This window comes from Naegleria gruberi, assembly GCF_000004985.1.
Source record: "Naegleria gruberi genomic scaffold NAEGRscaffold_34, whole genome shotgun sequence".
Classification (NCBI taxonomy): Eukaryota; Heterolobosea; class Eutetramitea; order Acrasida; family Naegleriidae; genus Naegleria; species Naegleria gruberi.
Genome location: NW_003163293.1, coordinates 272,196 through 288,667, shown reverse-complemented (window position 1 = coordinate 288,667; position 16,472 = coordinate 272,196). Strand labels below are relative to the sequence as shown.

The following is a 16,472-nucleotide window of genomic DNA, read 5'->3' as shown; positions in this document are numbered from 1 at the left end:
AACGCTAGATTGCTTTCAAACTCTTAATGTCATCCTTCAAGTTGTACAGAAAAAAAGAGAGAACTTTATCATTGAGCCAAGAATCCCAAACTCCTTTCATTATACTTGATTGCCAATGATGAAGAATAATCGAAATACACGAACACCTAGTGATGGTAGGCGATCCTACAACAATAACACTAGCTCTCCCAGTATAATTTCCAATCAACAAACAACAAACTCCTCAGGCCAATCATCATCAATACCGCCTACATCACCTAAGAAACAACTCCAACTCAATAGAATAACCTCAATGACCAACAACAATTCAAGTGGTAGTAATTCGAGCTCTAGAAACAACTCACCCAAGAATGGAAGCTTCCGAGGAAATCAACCCACCATCATTTCTTCCCAGCCTCAATCACCACCACAATCACCTTCAGCACACCAACAACAAGAATTATTCGAAAATGAATTATCAGCAAAACTTAATCAGCCGCCAACAGTTTCCGTTTCTTTGGCGCGAAATCTTTTTGCAAGAGAAGCAAAAAATGAATCAAAAGCACCAAGTTTAAATCAACAACAAAACAATGTTCGAGGTAGGACACTCGGTAAAGCTGTTGTGGAAGGACAAGGACAAGAACGAGAACAACAAGAATCGAGTCATCGTGAATTGAAAAGTATTCTTCATAGTACTCCTCCGACGGTCAAGGTTGAATTGAATGATTTGATAAAAAAGAAAACTAGATTTGAAGATGTTTGTGATGGTGATGAGCAAGATGTAAATGTTTCGATTGTGGAGACTACTAGTAGTAATAGTATTAATTTAGAAAATAGTAATAATAATACCACTCTATCATCGGAATTGAAGAGTCTTGAGAATGAACATTCGAATGAAACTAATATTCATGATGAGGTAGAGAAACAACAATTCGATAGTATACTGACTGTCTCTACCATTCAAGATGATCATCAAGAGGTACATGAGGAGATGGATAATTTCAAGAATGAATTTTCATTTGCAGAGAATATTAATCCTGATGAGGCCATTACAAATATTAATTTGAATGCCTTAGTAGAGGAACACATTCCTTCTTGTAGCACTCCCAATTCTCTAATGACAGATGTTCACTCAACTGGTACTTCATTTACTCCTTCTTTTAATTCTACCAATCCAATACATTTAGCAACACCAGACACATCCGAAAGAATTACTCATTCTCTTCCAGTTAATTCATATTTTGGAAAATCTCTTGGCAATGAAAACTCCTTGTCAAACACTAGTGGAATTTCAAGGAAATCCAGTATGATGGGCTCTGCAAAATCAATAGTAGAGCTCTTTAAACAAGGAGAGTTGAGCGACGACTTACAAGACGATGGTGATGACAGGTTTAGAGCTAATTCTTCTAGAAGAAAACAGCTTGTAGGAAGTTGGCAGAGCCAAAGTCAAGAAGGAGATCAACCAAGAGCTCCAAAACTCATTCCCTCACCATCAAGAAATAATTTGGTTGTAGATCCTCTTACTATTCAGAAACAATTGGGAAAGAAAATTAAGTCTATGGAGGAACATGACGGAGAGGAAGATGTAAACATGTCATTTGCATTTCCACCCACAAAATATGATCCTAATAGAAGAAGATCTTCTTCTCAACCAGTACAAAAGTCAGAGGCACTAAATTTAACCAATTCCCCAATTGTGGCGGTCTCTCCTGGAACTCCAAGAGAAGAAATAGGGTCAGAACCTCTTACTGCGAACAATGTTCAAGTTTCTTTTAAAGAGGAGAACGAAATTATCGTTGATGATCTTCCTTCTGCATCAACTATGGTACAGGTTTTAAAGAAGGTTCCAAATCGTCAAGTCAACAAAAAAAGAAATGGGAATTCTGTTAATAGACCTCAATCATTACAACTTTCTTTTGGTACAGTCAATCATATCAACAGAAACATGGCCCACAGAGGTAGTGAGGATCAACCCAGATCCATAAGAACTGTAAATAATCATAGAAATAGTGTTGTTTCTACCAATAGATCTGTTTCCGAGCCATTTGTTAGTGAATCCATTGGAGAAGAAAAGGAAGTTTTCAAGAGAAAATGCTTCGACTATGTTTGTAGCATCAAAATAGTACTTTTCATTGTATTTCTTTCTGTTGTGGTAGTGACTGGAATTTCAGTTTGGCTCGCAGGGTATTTAACCACTGAGTATCAAGTAGTTAATACTATTGCATTTGATTCAAATTCAGAGCTAGTGGATCTTATGAAAACTAATTGGATGACCTCAGTGGTCAACTATGCTCCGAGTGTGTTAAACTTGGCAAGAGTTGTACTCACTCAATTGGAGCCCAACCTCTCCTTGACAGATACACTAACCAATGAAAGATATCAATCTATGTTAAGGAAATTATTCAGAGATACTGTGGCTCAATCTGAAATGTTTTATCAAATGTTTTCTGTAGATTTATACGGAAATTATTCTGGGGTTGACGTTAGCTATTCACCAACTGGTTCATTAGTAGAAAGGTACATTGTAAATAACAATACAAACAAGTTGCACTTTTGGAGGATGACTAATGGAAAAATTCAATATTATGAAGGAAATATGCCATTATCATCAAGTAGATTTGGTGTTCTTCTTTCTAGTGTGAATGAGTTAAAAGCAATAGATGAACAGAGAATGGCCAAAGGATTAGATGCTTCCAACACTGCAGTATGGTCAAGTATTTTCCAGATTACTATTACAGGTAAATGGGCTATTGGTTGTTCTATCCCTTACTATATCAACAACAAATTTACAGGAGTTTTGACAGTAATATTTTCACTTTCTGAATTATCTACGAAATTATATTCTGAATATGCCAAGGAGGATCATCACAGAGTTTTTGTTATCAGACAAGATGGAGCTCTTTTAGGATCTAGTAAAGGAATAGAGCAGAAACAGGTCTACTCGTCAGGTTCTCAGACATTACTTCTCGCACAGAATGCAAATGACACTGTCATCTCCTCAATTGCAACAAAACTTTTTACAGATTATGGCATCAATGGCACTCTTAATGTGACAAACATTCCGAATAATATTTACCTGGTTGATTCTAGTGGTGAGGCTCATTTTGTATCTGTGGAGCCAATTACTGAAAATGGATTAGACTGGCTACTTATCCACTCAACATCAAGACGTAGTTATATTTCACTATTTCAAGAAACAAGCTACACAGTAGTTGCCGTGTCGTGTGTATTGGTTTTAGTTTCCGTTATGATATCTATTTGTGTCAGTGCACTGATTACAAGTCCATTGAATTCATTGAAGAAACGAGTAGACAACCTTGCTCAGATGAATATAGAAACAGGTTACGATGACAAGGTACCTGTTACATTCTCAGAGGTGCGTTCCATTATTTCCTCAGTCAATCAAATGAGCAAAGGCTTGAATAGTTTCTCCAAGTATGTGCCATATGATATTGTTGCCACTATTGTCAAGTCAAAACAACCAGCCATGTTGGGTGTTCAATGGAAAACTGTCACACTCTACTTTTCTGATATTGCAAGTTTTACAAACATGACTGAGAAAATGTCGCCTGATACACTTGTAGAGCTAATGTGTGACTTTTTCACTCAACAGACAGATATTATCATGAAAACCCAAGGAACTGTAGATAAATTTATTGGGGATTCAATTATGGCCTTTTGGAATGATCCTGTTCCTATAAGAGATCATGAATTAGCTGCTGTTGAAAGTGCCTTTGCTTGTCAGGAGGGCCTAGTTCCATTCAATAACAAGTGGAAGGAAAAGTTGAGATTAATATGTGTTAACAAGAATGCTGGAACCTTTGACAATTTTAATATGAAAATAAGAATAGGACTTCATACAGGAGAATGTTTCATAGGTAATATTGGGTCTGTTGACCGAATGAATTATACTTGTCTGGGTGATACAGTCAACACAACATCCCGTCTCGAATCTCTCAATTCCATGTATGGTTCCTCAATAATGATCAGTGAGAATGTCTATGCAAAGGTTCACAAGAAATTCTTGTGTAAATGGGTTGATGTGGTTTGTGTTAAGGGAAAGGCCATTCCAATCAATATTTATAGTGTGCTCTCTAGAAAGGAACATGCAAATCCAGATCTTATCAAAATGTGCTCTGGTTATCAAGCTCTGAGAGAATTATTCCTCAGCTTGAGATTTGAGGAAGCCATAGAATTTATGGATCAGAATGAGGATGTATTGAGCTATATGGCAGAATCAAAGGAGAAGGCCTCTTATCAACTTATCAGAAAGAAGTGTTTGGAAAAGATTAATGAAGATATGCCAGAAAATGAAGATTCCTTATTCTGGGTTTCTTCTAAACTCCACGAAAAATAAATATTATTGAAACTTTCTTATTAATTTGTGCGCATCATTGTGGCCATCTTTCAGTGTTGCAATACTGGCTTATGAACTTGAAAGTACAACCACATTACATAAAAAATTACAAAAAAATACCGTAACATTTCATCCTCATTGGCGTTAAGACACAATGACAACCTATCAAAGTAAGGAGGAATTTTATTCAATGCAAAAAGACTTGGCTCCTCTTGAAGAGCCGTATGTTGATTTGGATTTTCCAGCCGATGAAACATCTTTTGGCTACGAAGATCTTGAAGGTATGAATTATAATGGATTTATGAGACTCTCCGAACTTTGTGATGATCCACAGATTATTTGTGATGGCATTGATGTGAATGATATCGCTCAGGGAAGCTTTGGAAATTGTTGGATTTTGAGTTCGTTAGCAGCTGTTGCCAGATATCCACACATTATTGCTCACTTGTTTGTTAAGGCAAATGTTGAGATGGGACAATATACATTGAGATTGTTCTGGAGAAACGAGTGGAGATATGTCACTATTGATGATTATGTTCCAGTCTCTTCTGATGGATCCTTGTTGGGTGTTAGATCAAAGAATCCAAATGAGTTGTGGCCTACCATTGTTGAGAAGGCGATTGCCAAAATTTTTGGAAGTTATTATAAAACTGATGGTGGAGATGGTACTTTGGGAATTCAAATTTTCACAGGTTGCCTTCCTCAATTCGAATATTTGAAGAATCACGTTTCCTGTACCCAAGAGGAATGTGATTGTGAAGAGGAAGCTAAGAAGAAGAAGAAACTGAAGAATACGAAGAAGAGGAAGAAGGTGAATACGAGTATGTTGAAGAGGAAGAAGAGGAAACTGCTGAGGAAGAAGAAGAAGGTGTAGAAGAAGAACCTTTTGGTGGATTGTGTAAAGAAGACATTTGGAAATCAATTCTTAAAGGAGTAAAGAATGGTAATGCAATTGGTTTTGCTTCAGAAAATGAATCTGGACTCGGTGATACCAACACCACAGAGAGTGGTATTGTTGATGGACATTACTATGCGCTCATTGATGCCTGTGATTACAATGGAAATCAATTGGTTAGATTGAGAAATCCTTGGGGTTGTACTGAATGGAAAGGAGCTTGGTCTGATACTTCTAAGGAGATGACAACAAAAGTTAAGAGAGAACTCAATCTGAGAGTAACTAGACAATCAAAACTCATTGAGGAGTTGTGTAAAGATACAGTTCTTTTGCCTGTTGTGGATACAGCAACTGATGCAAAATCAAGAAGAAAGAGAAATAAGGCAGAAAAGGATGACGGTGTCTTTTGGATGCATTTTGATGATGTTATTAATTGTTTCTCCAGAATGACAGTTGGCCACATTGTGGATATTGAATGTTTCTATAAGGACGAGAATTCATTCGGATATCAATTCAGTCCAAAACTCTTGCACAACGTTCACCAATCGTCCTATTTCCCTACCTATAGACAAATTCTCAAACATGATGAAAAGGACGAAACTTGTGAAAATGAGGAAGGTGAATGCATTCTCACTCAACAATTCACACTTTCAGTCGACAGAACTTGTGACGTTCTCATTGCATTGAGAATGATTCACGATGATATGGACAAATTCAACAGTTATCTTGAATTAAGTTGTGAAGAATTGGAAATCAAATGCGATGGTCTCTATGTATTTACTGGTACAAGAAGAAGAGTTCCAAAAGGAGATTACACATTCTATGTTAAATCTGAATGTAGAGATGAAGAATTCTCAGATGTTGAAGTTACTCTTGTTTGGGAAAATAGAAAGGCTCAATTAACTTTGAATGAGGAAGAAGTTGTTGCTGAAGAAGAAGAAACATATGAGGAGGAAGAAGAATAGTTTGCTTTTCTGACATGTTGTGGAATAAAAGTTTACAATAAAAATTCTTTAAAAAAAATGTCAAACAAGAGAAAGCAGATCGATGACAGTTTTTACTTCGGAGAAAATAAAAAAATCAAACGATCATCATCAGAAGATGAATATGATGATGATGAAATTGCCACTATTATTTTAGATGTTTTCTAATACATATTTAAAGAAAAAATTTGAAACCATTTCCAAGTCAACAATCCGATGGATTTACAACAAGGAAATCATCAATACACAATTTATACCAATAGAATTTTCCAATGATTATGATTATGTTAAAAAATCAGTTTCCAAAAAAGGAGAATTACTGAGATTTGCTTCTCTAGAATTGAGAAATAACAGGGAAATTGTAACCATTGCAGTCCTTGATTCGCCATGGATAATGCATCGTATTTCATCTGATTTGAAAGAAGATCAGGAATTCATCTTGGAATTAATTAGCAAAACGCCTGATGGAAAGGGATTTGAATTTGCTTCTTTAGATTTGAAAATGAATGCTGAATTTGTGTTGAAATGTTTAAAGGTGAATGGTTATGTTATCAAGTTGACTCCACCAAGAGTCAGAACAAGGGAATTGTTACTGAAAGCTGTTGATCAAGGAGGAAACCATGTCGAATATGTCATTGGATTTGCAATGGGTTATGTTCCTGAATTAGGAAGTGATCGAGATTTTGTTTTGAAATCAATTGGAAGATGTGGCTCCCTATTGGAACATGTTTGTGAGGAGTTTCGAAATGATAAGGAGATTGTCTATAGAGCTACTCTAAATGATGAAAGAGCTTTCTTGTTTGCATCAGATGAGCTCAAGAAGGATCGAGAATTTGTATTGAAATGTGTCAAGAATCAAGGAAATATTCTCAGCTATGCTGACAACGACATTACAAGTGATTGGAATTTTATTTTTGAATGTATCAAACAAAATGGACAAGCTCTAGAAGGTACTCCATTATCCTATCGTTTTGATGAACATTTGAAATTGCAAGCACTCTCCTTACACGGCTTCCTTTCACAAACAGACTACTCAGCCAATTACAGAGATTTGAGAATTGAGTATGAATATCCAGAATTACTTGAGCTCGATTCATTCAAATCTGTTGCACAGAATTCTGCAAGCAAATAATGAAAATTGTAAAACTATTTCGCCGAATTCTTAACAATAAATAACACGCACGTACAAATTCTAATATCCATTCACAATGGATAAATAATTTTCCTCCACTCAAACACCATTACCAAATCAAAAGATCTTGAAAATAAAAAGCAGAAAAAACAAAAAAAACAAAACAAAATGAAACTCTTGCAAGTGCACTTTAAATTTAATGGACCTTTCGGTGAGGAAATGTCGGAGCAGTTGAAAGGATTAGCAGAATCGATCAATAGGGAACCTGGATTTTTGTGGAAAGTTTGGACCGAAAGTAAGGAGAACCAAGAAGCTGGTGGAATTTATTTATTCGAAAGTGAAGAAACTGCACGTGCCTATCTTGAAATGCATACTGCAAGATTGAAGAATTTTGGAGTGGATCATGTAGAAGCAAAGGTTTTCGATGTAAATGAACCATTATCTGTTATTAATAATGCCAAGTTGACTAAATAAATATTCGAAAGTAAAATACCTTTTTAACCATTTTCTTCCATTTACCATTTTCTATCGAATTTTCATCGAATATGTTTAATGAATTTTATGAAGTTGGTGAAATATCACTTCCAGTTTTTACTAGAACTCGCAAAAACAAAAAAACTAAAACCAAAAAAAATGAAATCACAACCAAACCAAGATAATGCAACAGCCACAAAGAAACGTAAATTAAAACAATCTACTCTCACCTCATCCAGCTCAGCAATTGTTGAATCCGAAAAGTCTTCAACAACCAGCACAACTCCTTTGAGGCAAACTGGAACTGGTCTTCATCTCGACTCGTGGCCGTATAATCTCTGGGGTAAATTGAATAGAAAGTATGAGTATGAGAAATTGGATAGATTTAGACCTTTCCAGTCCATGTTGTGTCTTTCGGATGGAGATTTGGATAAGAGTAAGGAGGAAGGTAGTTTGGAGATTATTCCTGGATTTCCAACAGTTTCGGCTGATGGTTATTTTGAAGCTTGTGATGAAAAGTTTAGGGAAGGAGAGTCGATGAGGAAGAAATCACCTTGGGTGAGTCCGTATCATGTGAAATTTGTTGAGAATGATAAAGAGGATAGTCCATTATTCGAATTAATACGAAAGGTCAAGCGAGTACCTAAAAATTGGTCTCCACCATCTAAGGAAGTGACTAGATTAGAAATTGATTCAGATCAAGATCAAGTCGACCAATATATCAAGTATTTGAAAGAGATAGCCAAGGAACACGATAAGATTCCATACGAACCCATTCAAAGAGGTGATTACATCTTTTTTGATATTCGAATGCCACATCAGAATTCAAAATTCAACTATATGAGCTATCCCAGATGTGTTTTCTATCATGCATTCGAAATGGCTCATCCAATCAATATGAAAACAGTCGAATCTTTACGTGTGAAGAGAAAAACCTTTGAAACTCCAAACGATTTCAGTTCAGAATTCCAATTAGAAAAGAAATTCATGGATCCAAACAATCCAGAACATTTAATTCCGCTCACTCCACTCGGAGAATGTCTATTCAGGGAGAAGAATCATTCTCAGACCTTATTCTCAAAGAATACTAATGAAGATCCATCATCTCAATTTGATGAAATGTATAACAAGCATTCGCAACTTGTCACTCAAAGACATTTGGAATTCTTTCACAGATATGGATATGTTGTGATTGAGAATGCAATTTCAAAAGATGTTTGCAATCAATTACTGAACGAGCTGGGAGAATATTCAAAGAAGGCAGGATGTGGTTTACCAGTTGAGTCAATCATTAAAAAGCAAAAGCTTTCAGCAAGACCGAGTAAGGAGGAATTTAGAAATATCTCTGGACCATTTGGATCAATGATTGAGTACTTTTATCTTCCCACTCAGCAACGATTGAGAATGAATGAAGCTCTGTATTGTGCTACTGTAAAGTTGTTGGCCAATACTTGGTGTTGTAATTTAGAAGTTTCTACTCAGTTCCAAGAAGGATCCATTCCTAAATGGAAATATCAGTGTCCAATTGAGAAGCAGTTGGATCCAAGGAAGTTATGGACCTATGTTGATAGAATGAATTTCAGATTTCCGAACAAACTTAAATAATCAATATCTACAACAATCCAACTATATTCCAAAAAGAAAATAAACTCCAAATTTGTATAAATAAATTAGAAATCTTGCAGTGTTATTTGATTATTCATAATTTTTCTCACAAAGTCCAAAATGACACTTCCTGTCGATATTAATCCAAGAAGGCAACAAATAAATGCAACAAAGAATGCAAATCCTCTTTTCACTTTGTGAGTTTCTACCATTCCATAAAACACACAAGGTAATATAAACATTAAAATCATTCCAAAACTGGCTCCAGTCAATCCAAAAATTGTAACAATATCCAAAGGAATCAAAATTACCAATAAAACCAATGCTGAAATTATGCATGTTTCAAAAACCCATCTGAAATAGGAGAATTTTCTCTTGGAAAATAATAAAGATTCAACATGAACTCTAGCAACAAAGTTAATGAGTGGATAGGACAACCCAACCACAAATATCATACATATTTTACAAACGAGTACCAACAAGTCATTGGCTTTGAAAGAGTTGAGAATATTTTCCTTAACTGACTTGTCTCCAAACTGTACATAACCAAATATACCAACAAACAAGTAGCAAATCATACAAATGATGGATGAATTGTTGATGGCCCAAGCCATATTTCTTCTTGATCGTATTTTGGCCTTAATTTCATAATAGAGTGGAAGTAAGGTAAAATGTGAACCAAATGCAAAGAATAAAACTGGAAATGCTAAGAAAACTTCCATGAATTTTCCACTTTCTTGAACTAGAGTCAGATCGTAGCCATATCTTTTTGGAAGAGTTGGTGCCTTTTGGCAGAATCTAATAAACAAAACAACCATTGTAAAGAACATGCAAATCATTGAAATATACGAAGTAAACGAAAGGAAACTAATCTTTCGAAGTAAACTCAAAGGAAGCATTACCAAAACCATTGCAATAAAACTATTGAAACTTCTGGTAGCCATAATATGTCCCTTTGAAGCTCCTTCACTTCCTCCAAACAAATCCGATTCTAACATTCCAACATAAATAGTTTTCATATAATCTCCAACAATATTTGCATATCCAACCATGACTCCAAAACAAAACACGATCGTCACAATGTCAATTATCACACCAATGAATTTTTTCCCTCTAAATGCTTTGATAGCTACCTCTCTATATGTTCTCCCTTTTGTAATCTCTGATGCATTCAATAAATAATGAAGTGAAAGGACAGCAATCAATCCAACCAAAACCAAAATGACAATTCCCATAATTAGTCCACAACTTTTAAAAGCATATGGCAGTGTCAATATTCCAGCTCCAATAGTCGAATTACTCAAATTAAACACCACATTCGGATAGAAATTAAACTTCTTCTCAGGAATGTAAAATTTCACCTTATTTTCTTTCGTATAGTATGCATCATCGTCCACTACCCCATTATACCCATCAATACTCTTATTTCTCGTCTGCAACTCTTCCTGAAAATCATTTTCCAACAAATCCTGTTGTAAATCATTCATATCCGAATGTTGCTTTTGTCGACTACTACTGGGTGATGAAGTATACTTTCTAAACAAGGAAGATAATGTACTAGTAGGATGATGATGTGTTGCTGCTACTCCAGATGGTGACGATGGAGTAGTAGATGATAATACAGGAGGTGGAGGCATATATTGATGATGAGACATGGATGATGAAGAAAGTGGAATTTCATTCATTGTTATTGTTGTTGCATGATGATAATCAATCGAATGGAATGGAAAAATCATCATCATCAGAATGAATACTTCCCCTTCTCATTTGTTATTATTATTAAATAGATAAATAATATTATTTAATGATGATTGAGTTTGTTGTGGATGATGATATGGTGAAAGGAAAGTATTGTGTTTTTGTTTTTTTTGGATTCGTTTTTGGTTTCCTTTTTGAAAAATGCGCGAAGATTTATCAGTATTATAATCCCGATCAATAATTTATTGTAAAGTATTGGTATTGTATTAATAATTTATAGTAATTTACGGTTGGATAAAAGTAACTTGGGTGGTTTTGGCGCCAAAAATTGAATAATAACTGTAATTAACGAATTGAACTTGAAAAAATTAAAAAAAAAAGGCTTGAACTTTACTTCTGTTTTGTATTTTTATTAAAATCAAAAATCATCATGTCTGTCTCGGAATATAGTATTAAGAAAACACTACAAGAGTTTAAGGAAAAGTATGGGAAATTAGATGGAGTCTCTCCTCAATTTACAAAAACATTAGATACAATAGTAAAGTGGGAAAAGGCTTTGGATAATGGTATTGGTTTGGCAAAACCACCACATGTTGATTTTTATATGAATTATGTAAAGAAGACAGATTCGGATTTTCAGAGTGGATTAAGTGGTTGGTATCCAAGTCACTGCGATATTTTAGATAAGGAATTAAAAGTCAGATCCGAATGGGTGAATACACCAAATGTACCAGACTTTTTGAATTTGACTGTTGATCAACTGATTCAGGAATGCAAAAATTTGCCAGTGACGCCAAGTTATGAAACTCCAGTTAAAACCCTTATTGATTGCTTCCAGAAATATGGAAAATTGTACCAATATTTAAAACTCTTGAAGGATTATTACTGTGCATTGCATGGAATTTTCAATCCAAGTAAGGAAATGGTTGAAAGACAAAAGAGAGCAAATACAAGCACAATGTTTTTCGACACTGAATTCAAACAAGATTGGGATTTCAGTGAAAAGATTTCTGCATGGTTACGTCCGTGCGAAATTGCTGACGATCCTCAATTGTTTTTCGATGGCATTGATGTTCTTGATATTAGGCAGTCTTCTATTGGAACGTGCTACTTTTTGGCAGCTGTCATTAATTTGGCCTACAAATGCCCAAGAATTATTAAGAATATTTTTGTGGAGAGTGATATGAAGAAGGGAAAACATGTTTTACGTCTCTATAAGGATGGAAAGGAAACACTGGTTACTATCGACGATAGACTCCCATTTGGAGGAAATGGAAAGTTATTATGTTCTAGGTCATCAACAGTTAATGAATTTTGGGTTCCACTTTTGGAGAAAGCATTTGCCAAATTATATGGAGGATACAAAGCTATTGGGCATGGAGGTCAATCGGATTTTGCAACAGCAACTCTTTGTGGAGCTAGACCTTTACCAGGCCTAGTTGTTACACCAACAAGTAACCCGTTAGAAATTTGGAAAAAACTGGTCGACTTCAACAAGGCAGGCAACACAATCTTTGTTTACTCTCCTCAGAACTATGCAGAAACTGAGAAAACAAGTGGAATCAAGGAATACCATGCATATGCTGTACTGGAGGTTGTAAAGGTTGAGGATGAGCAAAAGGTTCACCGTCTTGTTAAAATTATGAATCCTTGGTAAGTTTGTTCATCTTAATTTTGATAACTTTATTTACAATTCAATAGGGGATTTGCTGGCAGCGACATGACAAAACAACAAATTCAAAGCTCTATGGCATCGTTAGAGTGGAAGGGAAGATATTCAGACAATTCTTCGGATTGGACACCATACCTCATTAAGCGTTTGAATGTTGAATTCAGAGATGATGGTATCTTTTACATGTGTATCGAGGATTTTGTTCAACATTGGAAAGATGTTAAAGTTAATGCCCTTTCAGATGTATATGATTGTTTCTATTAAAAGGTTAGATCAGTAACATCACATTTATTAACAAAATAAATTAAATTTAGAAAATTATTTACAATTAAGCGTTAACACTAGGCTTAGGGAAATGAGTTGTATAATTACCAACATCATAGTCAATACCAACAATAGAATTGTTAACTTCAGTTATTGGTTGATTATTCTTATTGAAAGGACATTTGCATTCTTGAGTGTGCATATCAACCATAGGTTGCACAGTTTCATCATCTTCAGTTTGTGAAGATTGACTTCTCAACCAAAAAGCACGATCAAAGGCTTTCAAAAGTTCATACTCTTGTTGACGATTCGTTATGAAGAGTGGGAAGTTTTGCATGATAAAACTCACAAATTCATCCAAAAGTTTGTGAGATGCAAAGGTAACCTTCTTATTCTTGACAAGTTCTTTCAAAGCTCTACTTGTTTGTGTAGATTCCTTGATGGCTTTAGCAATTCTATCATCTACATAGTAAGCCATATCGCAAACACCTCGTTTCTTAAGTTTGTTAATGTATTCCTTGAGTGGTGGGAATCTTTCCAAAACATTTTCAAAAGAATCACCCAATCCCAAATATTCTAACATGTCAATAACAAAATGTTGACAGTTACATGAGTCATTTTCATAAAGCTTGTATCCGTTCCATACTGTACATAATTGAGCAACAGAATCAATAACTTCGTTAACTTCTCTTTGTCCTTCAATTTTAGCAATATCAACAGCAAAAACTGCCTTACTACTACTCTTCTTTCTAACAGTTGAAAGAGAACTGTCATTCCATTCCAAATACCATGGACCAATGATCAAGGCAGTGTGGAACATACCCCATCTACTATTTCTAACAGTTGTAGAGAAGGTATTAGCAAAACGTCTGCAAATTCTGTGGAAAACTTCTGTATCCATTTCGGTAATGACAAGTTTAATCTTGAGGAAAGTATCATGTCTACCACCATCTCCTCTTTGCTTTAAACGGTCTGGGTTCAAGAATTTATACTTGAATCTATCAACAATAACCAAGTCTTGAGCTAAAACATCAATAAGTTCAGGTTTGATTGGATACTTCAAGCTCTGTACCTTTTCAACAGCATTTTCAAAAGCTTGAGTTTGCTGAGCTGTTAGTTGATCAACTTTCCAAGCAGGGCAATCCTTCACAGCAGATTCAAGAGAACTGGCATTACTTGTAGAAGATGAAGCAAGGGTGAGAATTTGTAATCCACCACCTGCTGACTTTCTACCATGAGAAACTTCAACAAGTTCTCCTGGATTATTCAAATCGTGTGCCAATCGAATATCATCTTCTGCAGGAATAGCAGCCAAATCTGCTCCAGTTTTTGTTGTGACTGCACCAGATGTTTCAATTTGTTCATCTTTCAAGTTTGGTACAGACAATTTACCCTGTTGTTTTTGAATAATAGTTTGAATATAATTGAGTTGGTGTTGGTTGACTGATGTTCCAGGTGATGAACTTGAAAATTCTAGAGAACTATGTTTTCCCTCTCCACTACCTCCTCCATTTGAAATTATCGTTAGAGAATGACCAGCTGATGATGATGAACCAATATTAGAATCACTTGTTGATATATCCGATGATGCTGTATTGATATTAACGGAAATTCTATTATTACTCAAGTTGAGAAGATTTCGTTGTACTTGACTATTGATAACTTCATGAATTGTTGTATAGAGTGCATGCGCGGATCCACTTGCAAGACCCAACTTTTCCAAATCTTCAACTTTGGCACTTAACATGGATAAACCATTCCATCTTTCTTCTCTCAATTCTTTTTTGTTATTTTGTTATTATCATATAGTATTGTTATTATTATCATATTTGTTATTGTTATTATTATTAATCGGTTAATTTGCAATAATTAGAGTTTGATCATCATCATTATCGTAGTTAGTAGTAGATATAGAATTGGCGCGTTTTTTTGTTATTGTTGTTCGTGGTGTGGTTAGCATCATCATTGTCGTCATCACGGAACATAATAATAAAAATTCATCATCATGATGACATTATAATATTATGGTGAATAAAAAATTGTTACTATTTAGATATTTCGCTATTGTTGAAACATACTGGTAATATCCTTATTTTCCAATTCAATCTTCTTTTTGTGTTGCTTGAGAAATTTGGTCAACTGTTTGGAAGACCACTGATTCAGAGGAACATCTTCCAAATCTATTTCCTCTTGGCCGCTACCTCGTTTGAGCCATGCGAAGGGCATTTTTTTTAATGTGTCTGTGATAGTTACTTTCGTAACGGTTTATTTGTTTTTATTCGAAAGTGGAAGAAATGCAGAATTTAAATACTAAACAACTTCTTCAATAAGTAGTAGGCTGTTGGCCACATATCTAATAATACTCAAAGTCATCAATTTGTGAGGAAAATCCAATATTCACAGCACTCTAATGGAAGGAATTAATTAGAGAAGGAATGAAGAAAGGAATTTCAATCAAGTGTATTACCCATTCTTTAAAGATATTATTTCAGATGTTTTCCAATATCCAATAAGGTTTCTACCAATTTAAAATTGGTTATTTATAAACTATTCGATTCTTAAAGATTATTCCAAGAAAAATCTCCTATTTGAAAATTCATTGTAACAAATATTTCATCATTTACAAAAAAACAATATTCGAAACGCGTATCAAGTGAGGAATAGGAATAGTTTACTTTCGTTTCACCTAAATATTCTCATACTAATTACACAACATTTAACTCAAAATATTCTAATTTTCCTTTAAACCACTATTGATCTTTTCCTTTCCATATTTAAACACACAAACTACCGAACGAATTTGATTCATAAACAAGAAGGGAGTCATTAAAATCAGAGCAGTCTGCTTATCTTCAATCCAAGAAGTGCAACGCAAAAAGAGACACAAATTCAAAATGCTGAACATTAACATTCCAAGTGGATCTGAGAAAATTCTCGCATAAAATCCCAAACCAGCAGTCAAGAATCCAACAATGAGCTCTGTGGAGAGTGATGACGATGCATTATCAGAAAGACTTGCACAGAACAATAAGAAAATCATGCAGATTATTCTCAAATTGAACATGTTGGTAACGTTATCAATACCCACAAGAGAGTCGAATTTATCAATGTATCCCTGTGTCCATGCATTAATGTTAAATTCAGAGATGCTTTGATTGGCCGAATGGAAGGAATTCCACAATTGTAAGAGAATGGGATATAATAAATCGAAGAGAGGTGTTTTTCTTGGAGTGGTGGTGTTTTGTTGGATTGGCTGTTGGGATTCACAGTCCTCCTCAGTGGTTCTTGTCATATTTTTAATTTTTTAATAAAGCATTGTGACTGCTGACATCTTCTGAATTTATGCATTCCAACTTTTACAATAGAATACTTGTAGTAAATACTATCACAAAATTTAATATTTTGCAATTTAA

General features: G+C 34.8%; 8 protein-coding genes across 8 annotated transcripts; 6 read left to right on the top strand and 2 right to left on the bottom strand.

Moving 5' to 3' along the window:
- Nucleotides 1-118: 118 nt before the first annotated feature.
- On the top strand, nt 119-4,336 carry NAEGRDRAFT_50331 (uncharacterized protein; the record flags this gene model as incomplete). Its single annotated transcript, XM_002675418.1, has 1 exon — nt 119-4,336. One exon carries the CDS (start codon nt 119-121, stop codon nt 4,334-4,336), a length of 4,218 nt encoding a protein of 1,405 aa, XP_002675464.1.
- Nucleotides 4,337-4,490: 154 nt separating this feature from the next.
- Nucleotides 4,491-6,246, top strand: NAEGRDRAFT_80331 (calcium-dependent cytoplasmic cysteine proteinase; the record flags this gene model as incomplete). Its single annotated transcript, XM_002675417.1, has 2 exons — nt 4,491-5,157; nt 5,178-6,246. 2 exons carry the CDS (start codon nt 4,491-4,493, stop codon nt 6,194-6,196), a joined length of 1,686 nt encoding a protein of 561 aa, XP_002675463.1. The 3' UTR covers nt 6,197-6,246.
- Nucleotides 6,247-6,371: 125 nt separating this feature from the next.
- On the top strand, nt 6,372-7,346 carry NAEGRDRAFT_69452 (uncharacterized protein; the record flags this gene model as incomplete). Its single annotated transcript, XM_002675416.1, has 1 exon — nt 6,372-7,346. The coding sequence occupies one exon, from the start codon at nt 6,372-6,374 to the stop codon at nt 7,344-7,346; it is 975 nt and encodes a 324-aa protein (XP_002675462.1).
- A 168-nt stretch (nt 7,347-7,514) lies between these two features.
- On the top strand, nt 7,515-7,820 carry NAEGRDRAFT_69451 (uncharacterized protein; the record flags this gene model as incomplete). Its single annotated transcript, XM_002675415.1, has 1 exon — nt 7,515-7,820. The coding sequence occupies one exon, from the start codon at nt 7,515-7,517 to the stop codon at nt 7,818-7,820; it is 306 nt and encodes a 101-aa protein (XP_002675461.1).
- A 159-nt stretch (nt 7,821-7,979) lies between these two features.
- NAEGRDRAFT_58505 (uncharacterized protein) lies at nt 7,980-9,481 on the top strand (the record flags this gene model as incomplete). Its single annotated transcript, XM_002675414.1, has 1 exon — nt 7,980-9,481. The coding sequence occupies one exon, from the start codon at nt 7,980-7,982 to the stop codon at nt 9,423-9,425; it is 1,446 nt and encodes a 481-aa protein (XP_002675460.1). The 3' UTR covers nt 9,426-9,481.
- Nucleotides 9,482-11,553: 2,072 nt separating this feature from the next.
- NAEGRDRAFT_69449 (uncharacterized protein) lies at nt 11,554-13,059 on the top strand (the record flags this gene model as incomplete). Its single annotated transcript, XM_002675413.1, has 2 exons — nt 11,554-12,776; nt 12,825-13,059. 2 exons carry the CDS (start codon nt 11,554-11,556, stop codon nt 13,057-13,059), a joined length of 1,458 nt encoding a protein of 485 aa, XP_002675459.1.
- A 64-nt stretch (nt 13,060-13,123) lies between these two features.
- NAEGRDRAFT_69448 (uncharacterized protein) lies at nt 13,124-15,285 on the bottom strand (the record flags this gene model as incomplete). The annotated part of the gene is made up of 2 exons (XM_002675323.1): nt 13,124-14,838; nt 15,138-15,285. 2 exons carry the CDS (start codon nt 15,283-15,285, stop codon nt 13,124-13,126), a joined length of 1,863 nt encoding a protein of 620 aa, XP_002675369.1.
- A 424-nt stretch (nt 15,286-15,709) lies between these two features.
- NAEGRDRAFT_80329 (uncharacterized protein) lies at nt 15,710-16,351 on the bottom strand (the record flags this gene model as incomplete). Its single annotated transcript, XM_002675322.1, has 2 exons — nt 15,710-15,750; nt 15,785-16,351. The coding sequence occupies one exon, from the start codon at nt 16,349-16,351 to the stop codon at nt 15,791-15,793; it is 561 nt and encodes a 186-aa protein (XP_002675368.1). The 3' UTR covers nt 15,710-15,750; nt 15,785-15,790.
- Between the last annotated feature and the right edge of the window lie 121 nt (nt 16,352-16,472).